Source organism: Epinephelus fuscoguttatus, linkage group LG5, assembly GCF_011397635.1.
Source record: "Epinephelus fuscoguttatus linkage group LG5, E.fuscoguttatus.final_Chr_v1".
Classification (NCBI taxonomy): Eukaryota; Metazoa; Chordata; class Actinopteri; order Perciformes; family Serranidae; genus Epinephelus; species Epinephelus fuscoguttatus.
This window is the reverse complement of record NC_064756.1, coordinates 45,821,325-45,836,187: the sequence shown is the minus strand read 5'-3', so window position 1 is coordinate 45,836,187 and position 14,863 is coordinate 45,821,325. Positions and strand designations below refer to the sequence as shown.

The 14,863-nt window shown below is 40.0% G+C and overlaps 1 protein-coding gene across 6 annotated transcripts in view; it reads left to right on the top strand.

Annotated features, from left to right (window-relative positions):
• nf1a (neurofibromin 1a) overlaps positions 1-14,863 on the top strand; it is a 282,655-nt gene that overhangs the window by 130,479 nt on the left and 137,313 nt on the right. For all 6 annotated transcript variants that reach the window (XM_049576726.1, XM_049576725.1, XM_049576727.1 and 3 more), the window contains 5 exons: positions 749-828; positions 2,545-2,668; positions 2,919-3,165; positions 13,281-13,354; positions 13,501-13,584. In XM_049576726.1, the coding sequence (XP_049432683.1) occupies positions 749-828; positions 2,545-2,668; positions 2,919-3,165; positions 13,281-13,354; positions 13,501-13,584 (609 nt within the window). The remainder of the gene's footprint in view (positions 1-748; positions 829-2,544; positions 2,669-2,918; positions 3,166-13,280; positions 13,355-13,500; positions 13,585-14,863) is intronic.

Genomic DNA, 14,863 nt, shown 5'->3' with positions numbered 1-14,863 from the left:
TCACTGATTTTTTTTTTTTTTTTTTTCCGGATACCCCAACTTTCAGCAGCTGTCATTTTCCTATGGGAGTTGAATTTCTGTCTTTTTATATGTGTTATTATACACCTTTACAAACACATTGGTGAAGAAAATTTTTGGAATTTCTTCCCAGATTTTCGCAATATTCCCTGACTATAAGTCATAATGTTCAGTTTGTCATTTTATTAGACTCTGTGCCAGCTGTCTACGCTTTACTGCCCATAGTTTTTAAACACACACACATTAATTGTGGTAATGCCTGATATGAGAACCTCACTATATTCAACCTGTTAAAATCCAGGGGTTAGTAATAAATATGTGATTCACTCCAGAGCACACCTGATTGATGCATCTAATCATTAAAATGGTGAAAAATCTTCCAGCTGCGCATGGCTGTGTAAAGGGGTCAAATTACTCTCCACAAACATGAAATTGATGAATACTGAGCACAAAGTGTGGTGCTGGAGAAGTTTAACATGTTAGACAAACACAAAGTAATATATTCTATGATCAGGGCATGCATTTTTCTTCTTTTTGAACCTTTGCCAATCACATGCCTGATTAAGTTTGAGTCTGTATGGAAAAAAAACAAAACAATTTAAAACATTTATTTATTTATTTTATTTTTATTTTTTTTTTCATTTGAATAAATTTTTATTGTAAAATTTCCACTAACACAAACCAGTGTTCCTCCTTATTGTTCTTTCTCTTCTGTCCTATCTGTTTTAAGGCTCTGTTAGTTCTGCACCAGCCAGAGACCATAGAATTGTGGAATCCTGATGCCCCCATAGAGACGTTTTGGGACATCAGGTACTCAAAAATCTACACATTTTTCCATAAAGCAGGGGGAGATGAAATGCCCAGCTCTAATCCATAGTCATACCCATGGAGCCACAGTTGTCTGCTGTGACTCGACCATGATGTGCTGCTTTGGGTGCCAGTGGTAGCTTTGCGTCTGCAGACCCCTTTTCTGTTTTTGAAATATTTTGTTTTCATTAAACTAAATTTAAGATATACAACATGTGTTATAAGAAAAGTTTTTGGGATTGAAGCCAGGATGCCAGTATGATTTGATAACAGAAGTGCATTGTTCATTGACCCCGTGCCTGGGCTGTGCGCTAGACAGCAAAGAGTGTGGAGTAGGTCACTGCAACTGATTTGAAAACATGATATTGGAGATTGGCTTTTACTTGGTTTTGTGTAAATGTGGTGTGAGATGCTGTACTTAAAGTGCACTGACTGTGTTTGACAGGCTTCAGTAATATTGTCTAGCAGGACATATGAAATTTGAGTGGCTGAAAAATAGGGCTGCCACTAACGATTATTTTCATTGTCAACTAATCTGTCGATTATTTCTTCGATTAGTCGACTAACCATTTTATCGAAAAATGTGTTAAAATGTTGAAAAATGTCGGTCTGTCTCGCCCAAACCCCAAAATTACGTCATCTAATGTCTTGTTTCGTACTCACGCCAAAGGGTTTTAGTTCACTGTCACGGGAGAGTGTGTAAAGCTGCCAATATCTGAACATAAGAAGCTGCATTAAGAGTATTTTGGGGTACTTTTATAGTGCTTTTCTATGAAAAATGACTCAAACCAATTAGTCGACTACTAAAATAGTCACCGATTATTTTAATAGTTGATTAGTCATCGATAAGTCGACTAATCGTGGCAGCCCTACTGAAAAATATTTCTCAGTAGCAGAGGGTCTTCGGACACAACTAATGTGTTAGGTTGTGTTTGTTTTGATACATCACCACCACACAGATGGACATGTTTTGTGATTTATTTGTTATGAGCATTGAGAACTCTGTGAGCATTGAAAAGTTTAAAGGTTCCATAAATGATATTCAGAACATTAATATAGCAAAAAAAAAAAAAAAAAAACACCATTTGCCATGTAAAGATACAGTGGAGCAATGGTGTCCTGAACAGAGAATGAAGTTATGTTCCCTCTGTGTGTGTTGTAATCTGAGCTGCTCTGTTCTTTGTTTTGGCAGCTGGGCCTGCCATGCGTGCATGTTGGTGCATGTGAGTCCTTCCGTTCATGTCCCACTGGCTAGCTAGTGTACACTGCTCTACACAGTACTCATATAGCAGTTACCACTAATAACATTGTGTCGACCCAGCAGTAGGACGGCGATGTTGCGGAAGCGCAACCCTCGCCCTTTGCTTCCACCCAGGTTAACAATATTAGGTCTGTCAGCAGTTGTTGCTGTTGGTAGCACTGCTAGCCGCTATTTGGCTCAGCCCCCTCTATATTTGCTAGTAACATCACAGGTGAGAGCCATGTGCAGGCAGTCCTGGCCCAGACTTTGAATGTTGCATATCACACCTTTAAAAAAGATTGTGATCAGTTCCTGAGATTTTGTGGAAAGCATTCAATTTCCAGTAGTACAACCTGTTACTAACAATAAGTGCCCTGTTTGTATGAAAATGGACAAATCTTTATGATCCTTGATAGTCTAAACTTATTAGTGATATTTGGAGGATAATGACCTTCCTCCTTTTTTCCTTCTGACCTCAGTTCACAGGTGCTCTTCCTCATCTGTCGCAAACTGATTGGCCAACAAATGGTTAATGGGACGGAAGTTCTCAAATGGCTGAGGGAAATCCTCATCTGCAGGAACAAGTTTCTGCTTAAGAACAAGGTACAGTCCCATTCCTTTACTGTTGCAGTAGGCTGCTTTGATAGCTACAAAAACAAATGGGACAGCAAAACAGTGAAAATGACCCTGGTATGTTCTAATGACAAGTGTAGTCCTCTTAAAGCATGTTTGGCTATCTGAGAGGTAGATTTTTGGTCCTTTGAATGCTCAGAAAGGGTTAGATTTGGTGTGGCACCCTGTCTGTGAGAGAAGCAGTTGTGTAAAATGTATGTCTGGTCCTTGATTGTTCCAGGAATTTGCCACTATGGGTGGCGGTATCCCCATCTGCCGGCAGGCGCAGACGAAACTGGAGGTATGTCTCTACATGTTCCTGTGGAGTCCGGACACCGAGGCGGTGCTGGTGGCCATGTCGTGTTTCCGCCACCTCTGTGAGGAGGCTGACATCCGCAGTGCTGCTGACGAGGTGCCTGTCCAAACCATCCTCCCCAACTATGCCACCTTTAGTGAACTGGCCTCTGTCAGCAACATGATGGGAACAGGTCAGTACTCTTCAAGTTGAGTTGATTCAGTTTCTCACCTTCAATACTAAAATGTAGCTTGAGTTCAGTACTGCACCTCCTCTTCTGACAAATGATATGTTTTCAATTCAGATAGACAGATGCCTTAGTTTTCTTCCATCTCTTATCCTCGTGTGATGTAAAGGTGAGGAGAGAACAATGGAATAATAGAGGGCAGAAAATGCTTAAATGTTTTAAACTGGACAGATATCCATCCACATGTTTCCAGATCTTGTAGAATTTCTATTTGAGCTTTGATATTATCTTCTCAGCAGTGGTGATACAGTGGTGGAGTCAGTTGTTGGGTAAGCACTGTAGTAAAGGTCTCAGCTTAGTTTGCTGTGATCTTTAAGCACTGCAGTATTATTTTGAATATGGCCATCAGAGGGTTTGGATCACCAACTGTGCCACATACTAGGTTCCAAGGTTAATGTAATGTCATTCTACAACACAATGAAATGCAACCTGTAGTTATTTTATGCTACACAAGAACAAAACAAAAACTATTTGATATGGTAGAGTACAGAGGATTAGTTGAATCTTAGAGCTCGAAGAGGAAAGCTGCTCCTTCAGCCTGAATCGGCTACCCAGCTCGCCAACAGTTACTGCTCATCACTGTTGGTGTGTGCTTTGTGCTTACGTTAGCTGCTGAACAAGAGTCTGTTGTTGAGTGGCAGCTTGTTTTTCAGCTGGGGGAGTGTGTATGTTACTGTGCTACTGGGTTAGCTGCTAACGAGAGATTTTTCCCTCACAGTGGCTCATTCTTTGTTTCATCTCCTTCAGCAACCCCAACGTTTTAGAGCAGAGACTACTGCTTTTGTTTTCACAATTTTAGAAACCTCATCTAATACTTGGTGATTTTGCAATCATTTAAATATGGCTGGGTGGTCAGTTAAACAGTTTTTGTTGTGTAAGAAACTCATAAGATTTTTTTTTTTTTTTTTTAAACCCCTGACTTAAAAACAAACACAAAGCAAGCTTTATTGGAGCAACTGGCTGCTGCATCTGCACAATTTTTTGTTTGTTTGTATTTTACATAGGTGGGGAGGTTTACAGTCACCTCTCTGCTATCTCCGCTAAATTTTGAAGTTTTGAACTGTGATGTTGTGTGGCTGCAAGTCACTTTTGTTATGAGGAAGTCAGCTCACCAGTCTGTAAACTCTCCTCCAGTAGACTTCTGCTAGCTGGCCAGGCCAAGGTTTCAAAATGTCCTGGTTAAGATAGAGAAGAATGGGCACAGCTGAAGTAGGATCCTGCTAGCTATTGTACAGGCATGGGACAGTAAACTGGAGAGCTTTATACCACATAGCTTTCCAACAGGAAATCAAAACTGTAATATCCTTTGCTTAACCATAACTTGTTGAAATCCTGGAATACCAGACTTGTCATTCAGCCAGGTGACTCCTTTTCTATATGCCAATCTAACTGAGCAGAGGACTCTGGCGAGAGAAGGAGAAGAGGCGTGTGCTTTATGGTGAATAAGGACTGGTGTGACAGTGGGAATATGAGCTGCTGTCCACTTCCTCCCCACCCTGCGCCACAAGGGGAATAAACATTTTGGATCACTGATATACGCCGTTCAGAGGCGGCTACAGAGTGGAGACACTGCCAGTGTTAGGGAGGAGCGACCATGTTGAGGTCAAGAAATATAAACAAACATGAACTCATACCCACAGTGACACAATAGATGGAGCCAATCAGAGTCTGGAGCACGCTCCAGGACACCACTGTGGACGTCACCGAAGGCATCATTGAATTCACTGAGTCTGTGGTGGATTTAATTTATAAAACAACAGAGGCAACCATACCCAAAACTACAGTTAAAATAAATCCACAGCCAGAAACCATGGATTACCAGAACCATCCAGGATGTCATAGACACACACACTGCAGCTCATCTGGGAACATGCACAGTTATAAAGCAGCAGTCTACAATGTAAGAAGAGCAGAAAAAGGGCAGAATCACAGTGCGCAAGTTGAAGAAGCTGACAGCATCGCATTATCACTGGAGTTGTAACTTGTATGACTCCATGTGACAAATAAATTATTGATTGATTTAATGTCAGTCATCATGGCAGTTACAAAAAACAGAAATACTCCAGTCAGGGAAAGAACCAAAACATCTGACTGTGGCTACCCACGTCATGTCTTCATTTGCATCTCATCTAATCCTGGAGAATGTTCTGTGGCTCATATGGAGTCTGTAAACTTCTCTCTAGTAGAGCATGCCAGATGCATATTGATGTTGGATATTGACGAATCTACTAAACTAATTGTAATACCCACAATATTCCTTATATGTGCGAGTGGAGTTCCAGTTGCAGCTTGATGTGATCTAAAAAGGAGATGAACTACATAAATTGTCGCATATAAAATGGCTACTATTGGCCTGTTCTAGGGCCTCAAGTTGGAGACAAGTGTTTGTCTTTTTGTTGTTGTGTTTTTGACAAAATATCAGTTATGCAGATAGCAAAAAAGTCAAACAATTGTTGGACGGACAAAGCTGTCAACTCTTAAAAGGGCACATCTTTTCTGACTTCCGGTAGAACGGTGGAACAACATGCACGCTTGAGTCGTGAGCTTCCCTAAGCCAGCATAATAATCTCTGCCAAAACTTGAGAAGAAAACACAGGAAGACACAGAACTTTCAACAGTGAGCGGAGGGACAACAAGATAAAAGAATAATAAAAAAGCTGATAATCAAAACAAAGAAATTAGCCAGCCGGCGGATGAGAAGAGTACACTAGCATCCGAATCTAACAACACCATGGCTACATTTCAAGCTAGCTTGGAAGGCATTAGCAAACAAATCCAAGCCCTGCAAAGTGAAATGAAAGCAGACCTGAAAGCGTTCAAGGAGGATATTTCAACCCAAACAAGAAGTGAGCTGACAGAACTCAAGGATGACATTGACCAGAAATTTGTAAAATTAACTACAGAGATGGTTGAGCAAAATTAAAAGATGAACGCAGCGCTAAAGCGCATTGAAGATGTTGAAACGTGGAACTCCGAGGCGAATAGTGTACTGCAGGAAATGATGAGAGAACACAAGACCGTGAGGGACAAACTAGATGACCTGGAGTCGAGGTCCAGACGGAACAGTTTACGAATATATGGCATACAGGAGGATGCAGAGGCGAAGAACGACACGGTCGCGGCGTTTATGGAAGAGTGGCTCCGGGAGGAGTTTGCATTGGATGGGGACCTGCAGATCCAACGCCCCCACCGAGCCACGGCACCAAAACCCAGAGCAGGGCAACCTCCCAGATCAATCGTCATTAACTTTCAGCAGTTTAAAGTGAAGGAGATGATACTGAAAAAAGCGTGGGAGAAGAAAACAGTCCAACTCGGTGGAAACAGGATCTATTTTGACCACGATTACACTGCGAGGACACTGCAGCAGTGTAAAGCCTATCTAAACATCAAAAAGGCGCTAAAAAGGGAAGGCGTATGCATCCAAACACTCCTAAACAAGATGCACATCCACTGGGCAAACGGAATGAAAACTTAGGCAGCGTGGTGGAGACAACCAGCGACCTGCGGAAAAGAGGATATGAAGTGGAGGACCCCCAGGGCATCACCAGAGAAACCGACCTACTCAAAAGGCTCCAGTTAACCGGGAACGCGGGCTGGAAACAAGTTAGAAGCGAGTGGAGATCGGAAACCGGGAGACAAGCGAGAGAACGGCTGCTTGAGTTTCAGCACGGGGACAATAACGCAAGGCGAGAGTCAAATACAAACTATTTAGTTTGAGTTTAAAGGAAAAGGATTTAAGGACATACGTGTATAATGTTTCTGTGATGAAGGTAAATTACAGTTCATAATATGATTTGCACAAGAGAGTTATAGATGATGGACATATTGGCCTGAGAGGGACTGAAACATAGCTGCCCACAAGACAACACTAGTATGGGTAGATTAACCCCTTATGGGTTAAATCCCACTGCTAGCAGGGGGCCCTTTCTAAATGTAAGGCTTTCCCCCTCAAAACAAAAAGAAAGTCAACATAAAATGAGGGTTGTTGACATCTCTTTGTGGGGGTCACCTTTCTTGTATATAGTTGAACTTAAATGTTCATATTGGTTGTTCATTATAATGTTTAACACACTTAAGTATCTTATTGATAGCCTGTGGGGGAGTTATTACAATGTAAATGGACCTGAAATAATTAATGGAAACCAAACAAGAGATCAAACTTATGTGCTTAAATGTTAATGGTTTAGGAAAACGCAGTCAAAAGAGCTAAAATTATAACCAAGCTTAAAAAGGAAAGGACACAGATAAACTTCTTACAAGAAACTCACTTATCACAAACAAAACATGAGAAATTGAAAGGATTTGGTTTCAAAAATACATTTTATAGTTCACACTCAAATACTCGCAAAAGAGGAGTAGCAATTCTGATATCCAACACAATCAAATTTGAATGTCAAGAAGAAATAAAGGATAAAGAAGGATGATTTATTATTGTTAAAGGGGTAATTGACCAATCACAGATTACTTTTGTCAACATATATGCACCGCCTGAGAGCAATAAGCAATTTTTCAAATTTTTACTGGACTCTATTGCAGCAGAAACTGAGGGCATTATGTATCTGTGGAGGAGACTTTAATATAATAATGGATTATGACCTGGACTCAACTAGCTGCAAATGAAACAAGAAGCCTATTACAAAAATTGTGAAAAACACATGGGAGGAAATGGGCTTTTTTGATGTGTGGAGGGACTTTCACCCTCTGTGGAGAGACTTCAGTCACTGCTTAGCAGCACACTCAGTTTATTCCAGAATTAATTATTTTTTTATGCAGAAAGAGAATAGACATAAACTACAAGGATGTTATATTGGAGTAGCTGATGTGTCCGATCACAATGCTACTTGCTTGAAGATTTGTTTAAGTAGTAGTCAGAAAGATACAATATGGAGATTGAATGTGGGAATATTAAACAACAAATTATTGGTGGAGCAAATTAAGACTCATAGCCAATGTTACTTGGAGGAAAACGATAATGGTGATACAAATCCAGCCATATTATGGGATGCATTAAAAGCAGTCATCCACGGTAAATTAAATGCAATCACAAGTAACCTTAAAAAAGAAAAAGTAAAACAATATAAGACACTTGAAACTGAACTAAAACAATTGGAACAAAAACATAAAGGAAAAATTGACCAAAAGATACAACAACACATGAAAGAGATAAAAAAAAAATTGACGAATTACTCCAACAGGACGTAAAGACAAAGGCAAGATATTTAAAACAAAATTACTATGAATCGAGCCCCAAAGCAACTAAGTTGTTGGCGAGAAGACTATGGAAACGACAGATAGCGGTCCATAAATTACATGATCCCAAAACTAATCAAATTATATCTGAACCAAAAGAAATTGAAAACATATTCTGAGACTACTACAAAGAACTTTACACTCAACCGCCTTCCTCAAATCCAAATGATGTAAAAGCATTTCTCGACACTTTGGATCTACCATATATCGGTACAAAACAAAATGAATGCATAACAAAAACAATAACTATAGAAGAAATCCAGAAAGTAATAGGAAAACGAAAAACAAATAAATCACCTGGCAGTAACGGATTTCCGTCTGAGTGATATAATAAACTAGAAATAGAATTATCCCCTCTATTACACATCACATATAACTGGATCCTGACTAATGGTTTTATTCCTCCTTCATGGAATGAAGCGACAATTACTGTTCTCCCTAAACCATTAAAAGATAAACAATTTTGCCAAAATTATAGACCAATTTCAATTTTAAATGTTGACTACAAACTTTATACCTCTATCATATCAAACAGACTTCAATCATTTGCATCAGAGTTAACAGATGAAGACCGAACTGGCTTTGTTACAGGTAGACAATCACAAGCCAATATTAGAAGAACGTTACACATTATACATAGAATACATAAAAATAAACTACCAGCAGCATTGATAAGTTTAGATGCAGAAAAAGCGTTCGATAGGGTTAATTGGAAATATTTATATTTAACATTAGAGAAATTTGGATTCAACAAAAATCAATTCAGTGTATCAAGTCTATCTATAACAAACCCTCAGCTAGAGTAAAAGTTAACAGCTTTTTAACGGTCTTTCGCGTTTTCACTTGTTGGTTTCCAGTTTCCACCTGCAGGTACAGTGGTGAAAAGCAGCAGCAAGCAGGCTAGTCACAAGTGCTGGTGCATTTGAAAAAAGGCGAAAAGGCAACGTGACCGGCGATTTCATAAAATGACGGTCAACATCGGGGTAGCCTTTCCCAGGTGGAGAGAGCTGCTGAAGGAGAATCACAGCTGTTAGTGCTGTTAGCAGCGCTGGTCGCTAACAGCTGTTAGCGACGCAGTGTTGCGAGGAGAGGGGTGAGGTGTGTGAGGTTGAGCCACTTGTCTGTTGTCAAAAGACAAGATGTGATTGGTTTGTTTCGATTTACAGACACCCCAACAGTCCTATATTGTAAACACTGCCAGCATGGTGAGGAGGGGGGTTGTCAACTCGCATCATCTGTGTAGGACCCTGAATGAATACTCCATGAAGTATCGGATGACATGGTTTCATCAATGACATGGTTTCAAGAATGTTATCATAGCTTTTTGGTACACAGCAGCTACTGTTGTTGCAATACGCGTTTGAAACAGTGAGGCACTAGAGTGCGCTATCCATTTGAATGCAATATACAATCTCAACACTAGATGGGAGAAATTCCTACACAGTGCCTGTTTAAAGAACTAAGGCTCAATCCCAATTCTCATTTTTACCCCTACCCCTTCGTCTACCCCTTCCCCTTCGTCTAGTCCTTGCCCCTCAAAACGGAGTGCCAAGGGCTAGGGGTGAAGATATTCCCCTAAGAAATGGGACAGCACTCGATTACCGCTACGTCATCAAACGTTGTCGCTAGCTGGCTGCTACGTCAGCAGAGGTGACAAGTGTTTATCACAAACATTCAAAATGCCATCTGCAAACGTTGTAATGTCCATTGCTTGGGTTTTAGTGTTATTTCTGTGGCTGTCCATAAGTCGCAGAAATCAAAGGAGGAGAAGATATCTTCGACGCATACAAGTGCTGATGGACCAGTTTTTGGTATGTATGGATTAGCTGTAAATAGACGTTTTGTTGTATTTAACATTAACCGAGCTAATCAATGCTAACATTAGCTAATGAGCTTACCTAAACATGTGTAAACATTCATGTATACATTCATAGCTCGCTTTGGCTGCTCGTTGCGCCATTTTGCCAGTGTTCGCACTTAATTGTGGGAAAATTCCATGTACCCCTTGGTTGCTAGTGCGGTCTGGGAAAATCTTCGTTTTTAAGGGCTATTTGGCCCTAGCCCTTGGCACTCGCCCTCGATCCACAGGAGAATTGGGATACCCCTTCCCCTCACGTGAACGCGCAAAACTAGGGGGGGGGGGGGGGGGGGGGGTAAGGGGGAGGGCTAAGGGGTGGAATTGGGATTGAGCCTAAAAATAAATTGGGAAGCAAAATCACTTAAATACATTGGTATAAACATAGCTAAAAACCTATCCAAATTATACCATAACAATTATGAACTGATTGATGTCAATATAAGGAAGGATGGACTGGAAGCCCAATTCCATAATTGGGATAAAGTAATCTCAAGATTTATATGGGAAGGCAAAAGACCCAGAATTTACACTACACTCCAATTACCTAAAAACAAAGGGGGCATGGGACTTCCAAAACTAAAAGAATACTTCCACGCAGCACAATTGCGCCCAATTATTAACTGGTGCAACTCAGATTATGTTGCTCGTTGGAAAGACATAGAAATTTCTGAATCTAAATTCCCAATTCAAACAATCATAGGGGAAAGAAAGATTCCTGCCCATGTAAATGATGAGGCAGAACTTAATCCGATAACAATATTCACTCTTGATATATGGCATTCCATTATTAAACAACTAAACATAGGAAAGGAACTGGTACTGCTAAAATGGATAATACCTAATGTTGAATTTGAACCAGGAGAATCTGATCACAGCTTCAAACAATGGTTTGGAAGTGGTATAACGGCCATATGTCATTCAAAATGGTGAGATAAGAAGTTTTCAAGATTTAAAAACTAGACATGACCTAACACAACAGGACCAATTTAAATATTTTCAATTGAGGGATTATTCTAATAAAAAAAAAAATCAAAAGAACTAAAGATGAAATACACCCTATCATAAATCTGTTTGTAAAAGCATATTTCATGACTATTCCCAGTGCCGTGTTAAATCTGTACCATTGTCTAATGGATTCCAGGAAGAATTCAACATTGTATATTAAGGCAAAATGGGAAAAAGAGCTGGGCTAGGGAATTCCAGAGGGGATGTGGGATGACATGTGGAAAATACAACGATCAACGTCACAATCGCAAAAATGGCGGAAATTTAATAGGGCTGTACCCAAATATTTGGATATTCGAATATTCGTTTCTATGGGTAGGTATTCGTTATGAAAATTTAGTATTTGATATTCGTTTCTTTATTTACTTTTTTTTTTAACATTTTTTTTTGGTGCTAAATGTAGTCTTTTGTTGTTGGTAAATGTAGGTAATCAATAAAAATCAAAACTTTTAAATTGCATTGTTAAAAATGTGAAAATATAGTATAGCCTACCAACTGAGCGTGTGTGCATGGCACGCTTGAGCGCATCCGTCTGAGGCTGTGGATCAATGCCAAGTTTTACCACTTTATCACTCTTCCCTCTAACTTGTAGCTGTTTTTTTGTTATCTTTTGAATTTAATATGAATAATGGAACCATTTTTGTCAACGTTTGTTTCCCCCTTTTTGTACAATAAATTATTTGTTTAAAGTTTCAATAAGTTTATTTTGGAGTGTGTGACACAAGTGTGTTTTGAAAACGACCGTGGGCTGTCACCTGCTCAACGCATCAGTACCTTTGGAAGCCGTGACAGTAATAGATTATAGATTAATAGATTATAATAATAATGTCAAAATATCATTTACAGACCGATTTAACGGACGATCACTGCTGCCCGACCCACAGGTCCATTTGCGGGTCCTGCGGGTTACGGGTCGAATCGCGCATCACTACTCAGCTCATTCTATAAAGGCTGTACACAACAGTAAGGCTATAGATATTATATTCTATTCAGGCCGGCAGAACCAGCACCACATCTGCTCTACAGTGCACGGCACTGCTGATTAACCATTTTATTGCAGCACAGAGTGTCTGCCAGCAACCAATTACTTGCAGAGGCTTCCTATGACTAGCCAATGTGAAAATCAAAAGAAAGCATAGAATAATGTCCTGAAGGAGACTGTTGGACCATCACATTTTTCTGTGGTTTGAGAGCAAAGATCCGGTCGCCACTGTGCAAAACTCTGCAATCGAAAAACCCCGGAGCTGGCTCAAGACTAAACCTCTAGACCTCAAACAATGGCTGAACATCATAGACAATACCTTAGTTACCTTAGAAACTCACATACAAGCTGAAAATGAAGGAGGAATGCTTCACAAAAGACTGGGGAAAGTGGTTATCATATAGATCGAACAAGACACAAGGACAAATGTGACTCAAGTGGATTGTAAACTTCTACCCCCCACAGGCCACAGACCATGTACACATTTTGTTGCATTTCGTGTTTTTTTTTGTTTCATGTTTTTTATTTGTATATTTTCCGCCTGCTGTCTTTTCTGTTGACAGATGCAGGGAACCACACCCAAAATAGAATCCCTGGGAAGGGACTGTCTCTGGTTCAACTCAACCATGAACTAGCCCTAAGTTTTGAGGGCGTCACTGTCAATTTCGTGTAATAAAGAGACCATCTCATTGGCAGTGAAGCACAGATCAGAGAGCTCTTTGTTACTGAGTTGCAAGAATGCTTTTCCAAATGCCCAAAGAGGGATATCCTCATCTACCAAAACAGAAACCCCATATTCAGGATATTAGCCGATATGATGGATAGTATAAAACATGAAAAGTATGGTGCATTGTTGAATCTCTGTCAGTAAGCAGAACGAAATCCCTCCATCTGGAACTTAGTACAAATTTACCAGCTGTTGCTAGTGTGAGGACTTCATGAAGAGTTTTGCACTTGTCTCCACAGGCCGGTCCACCTTACAGAAGAGGGTGATGGCCTTGCTCAGAAGGATAGAGCACCCTACGCCAGGAAACATAGAGGTAAAATTCAATTCAAATCCAAACCCACATTGTTCCATGCCTATATATGATGTCAGCTTAACATTTGTTATTGTTCAGTTTTCTCTCACCTCTGTCTGTGTACTATTGTTAATGTTCTGTTGATTGTCTATTGGTTCCACCTTTAGGCTTGGGAGGACACATATGCTAAATGGGACCAGGTGACCAAACAGATTCTCAACTTCCCTAAAAACAAGGCAGATGATGGGCAGGTAAGCATATGACAGAAGGGACCTCTCCTTTCTGTGTACTTTAAGCCTCGATTCCACAAGCAGTACGGTACAGTTCAGTTTGGTACACTTTTTTTGTTCATTTCCACTATGTAAAGTTGAGGATGGTACCAATGGAACCATTCCGTACTGTCCCAAATTTTGGTACCCCATCTGTTAGGGTACCTAGCACACAGATCTGGTACTAAAATGTGGAGTGGTGAACACTTCATTCCATTGATTGGTCGATAGCTGACAGCCACTCTGCTCAGGGCCGAGATGTGGCTGGTTTTTAGGCCTTACGCACTGTTCATACAGTTAAGAGTTTTATTACTGTAACTATAAAATGAAAGGATGTTTTACTGCCTCCAGCAGCTGTAGTCAGAGTAAAAAATAATTTAATTTACTGTACCGACTGCCGGCGACTTTTAAGGTGGAAGGTAAACTTGTAACGTTACGCATTGCATGAGTTGACAATCTGACTCAATCAACACACCTTACGTTCCACTTAAACATCTTTGACCATTGATTTAGTTTTTATATGACATACACTTTCAGTTATGAGTGGATCTTCAAGCATTTATATATATTAATTTCAGCTGGGTTATGTGAACTGCACATATCCCAGTCCTCAGTTTTGTTGTTTGTTTATTTTGTTCTGTGTTAAATGTCTGTGTGCAATTCTGTGGACAACAAACAAGGTGCAGACTTCCATCTGTGTCACCGGTAATGAGGAATTACAGTTAGGGCTGGGCGATATGACCAAAATCTCATATCACGATATAGGTCATTTCATATCCCGATAACGATACATATCACGATATAGCAAATTTTAATCCAGTGAATAAAAAGACAGACAGTGGAATTATATAAACTTGTTATGTTATGTTACTGTAAGTACCGTAAAAGCTTCATGAATTAAAAAGCCAAGAAGAGAAATTTGTCAATGTGATCCACGCAAAAGACATTGCCCGTAAAAAAAATGTAATTTGCGTCACAACGATATAAACGATAGGGCAAAATATGAAACGATAGACATTTTTCTCTTGTCACACGATATATGTCGTCATATTGCACAGCCCTAATTACAGTGAGTGCTGGACTGAGCTGTGAGTGACAACAACCCTGCCCACATTTAAGGGTACTGTTTGTGGTGGAAACGCTAGGGCCTAGGTACCATGTTTGAAGGCTTAGTTTTGATTCCAAAGGTAACATACCTAAAGTGTTTGGTGGAAATGGGGCTTTTGAGTGATGGCATTGATGCCTCCTCGTGTTGCCACAA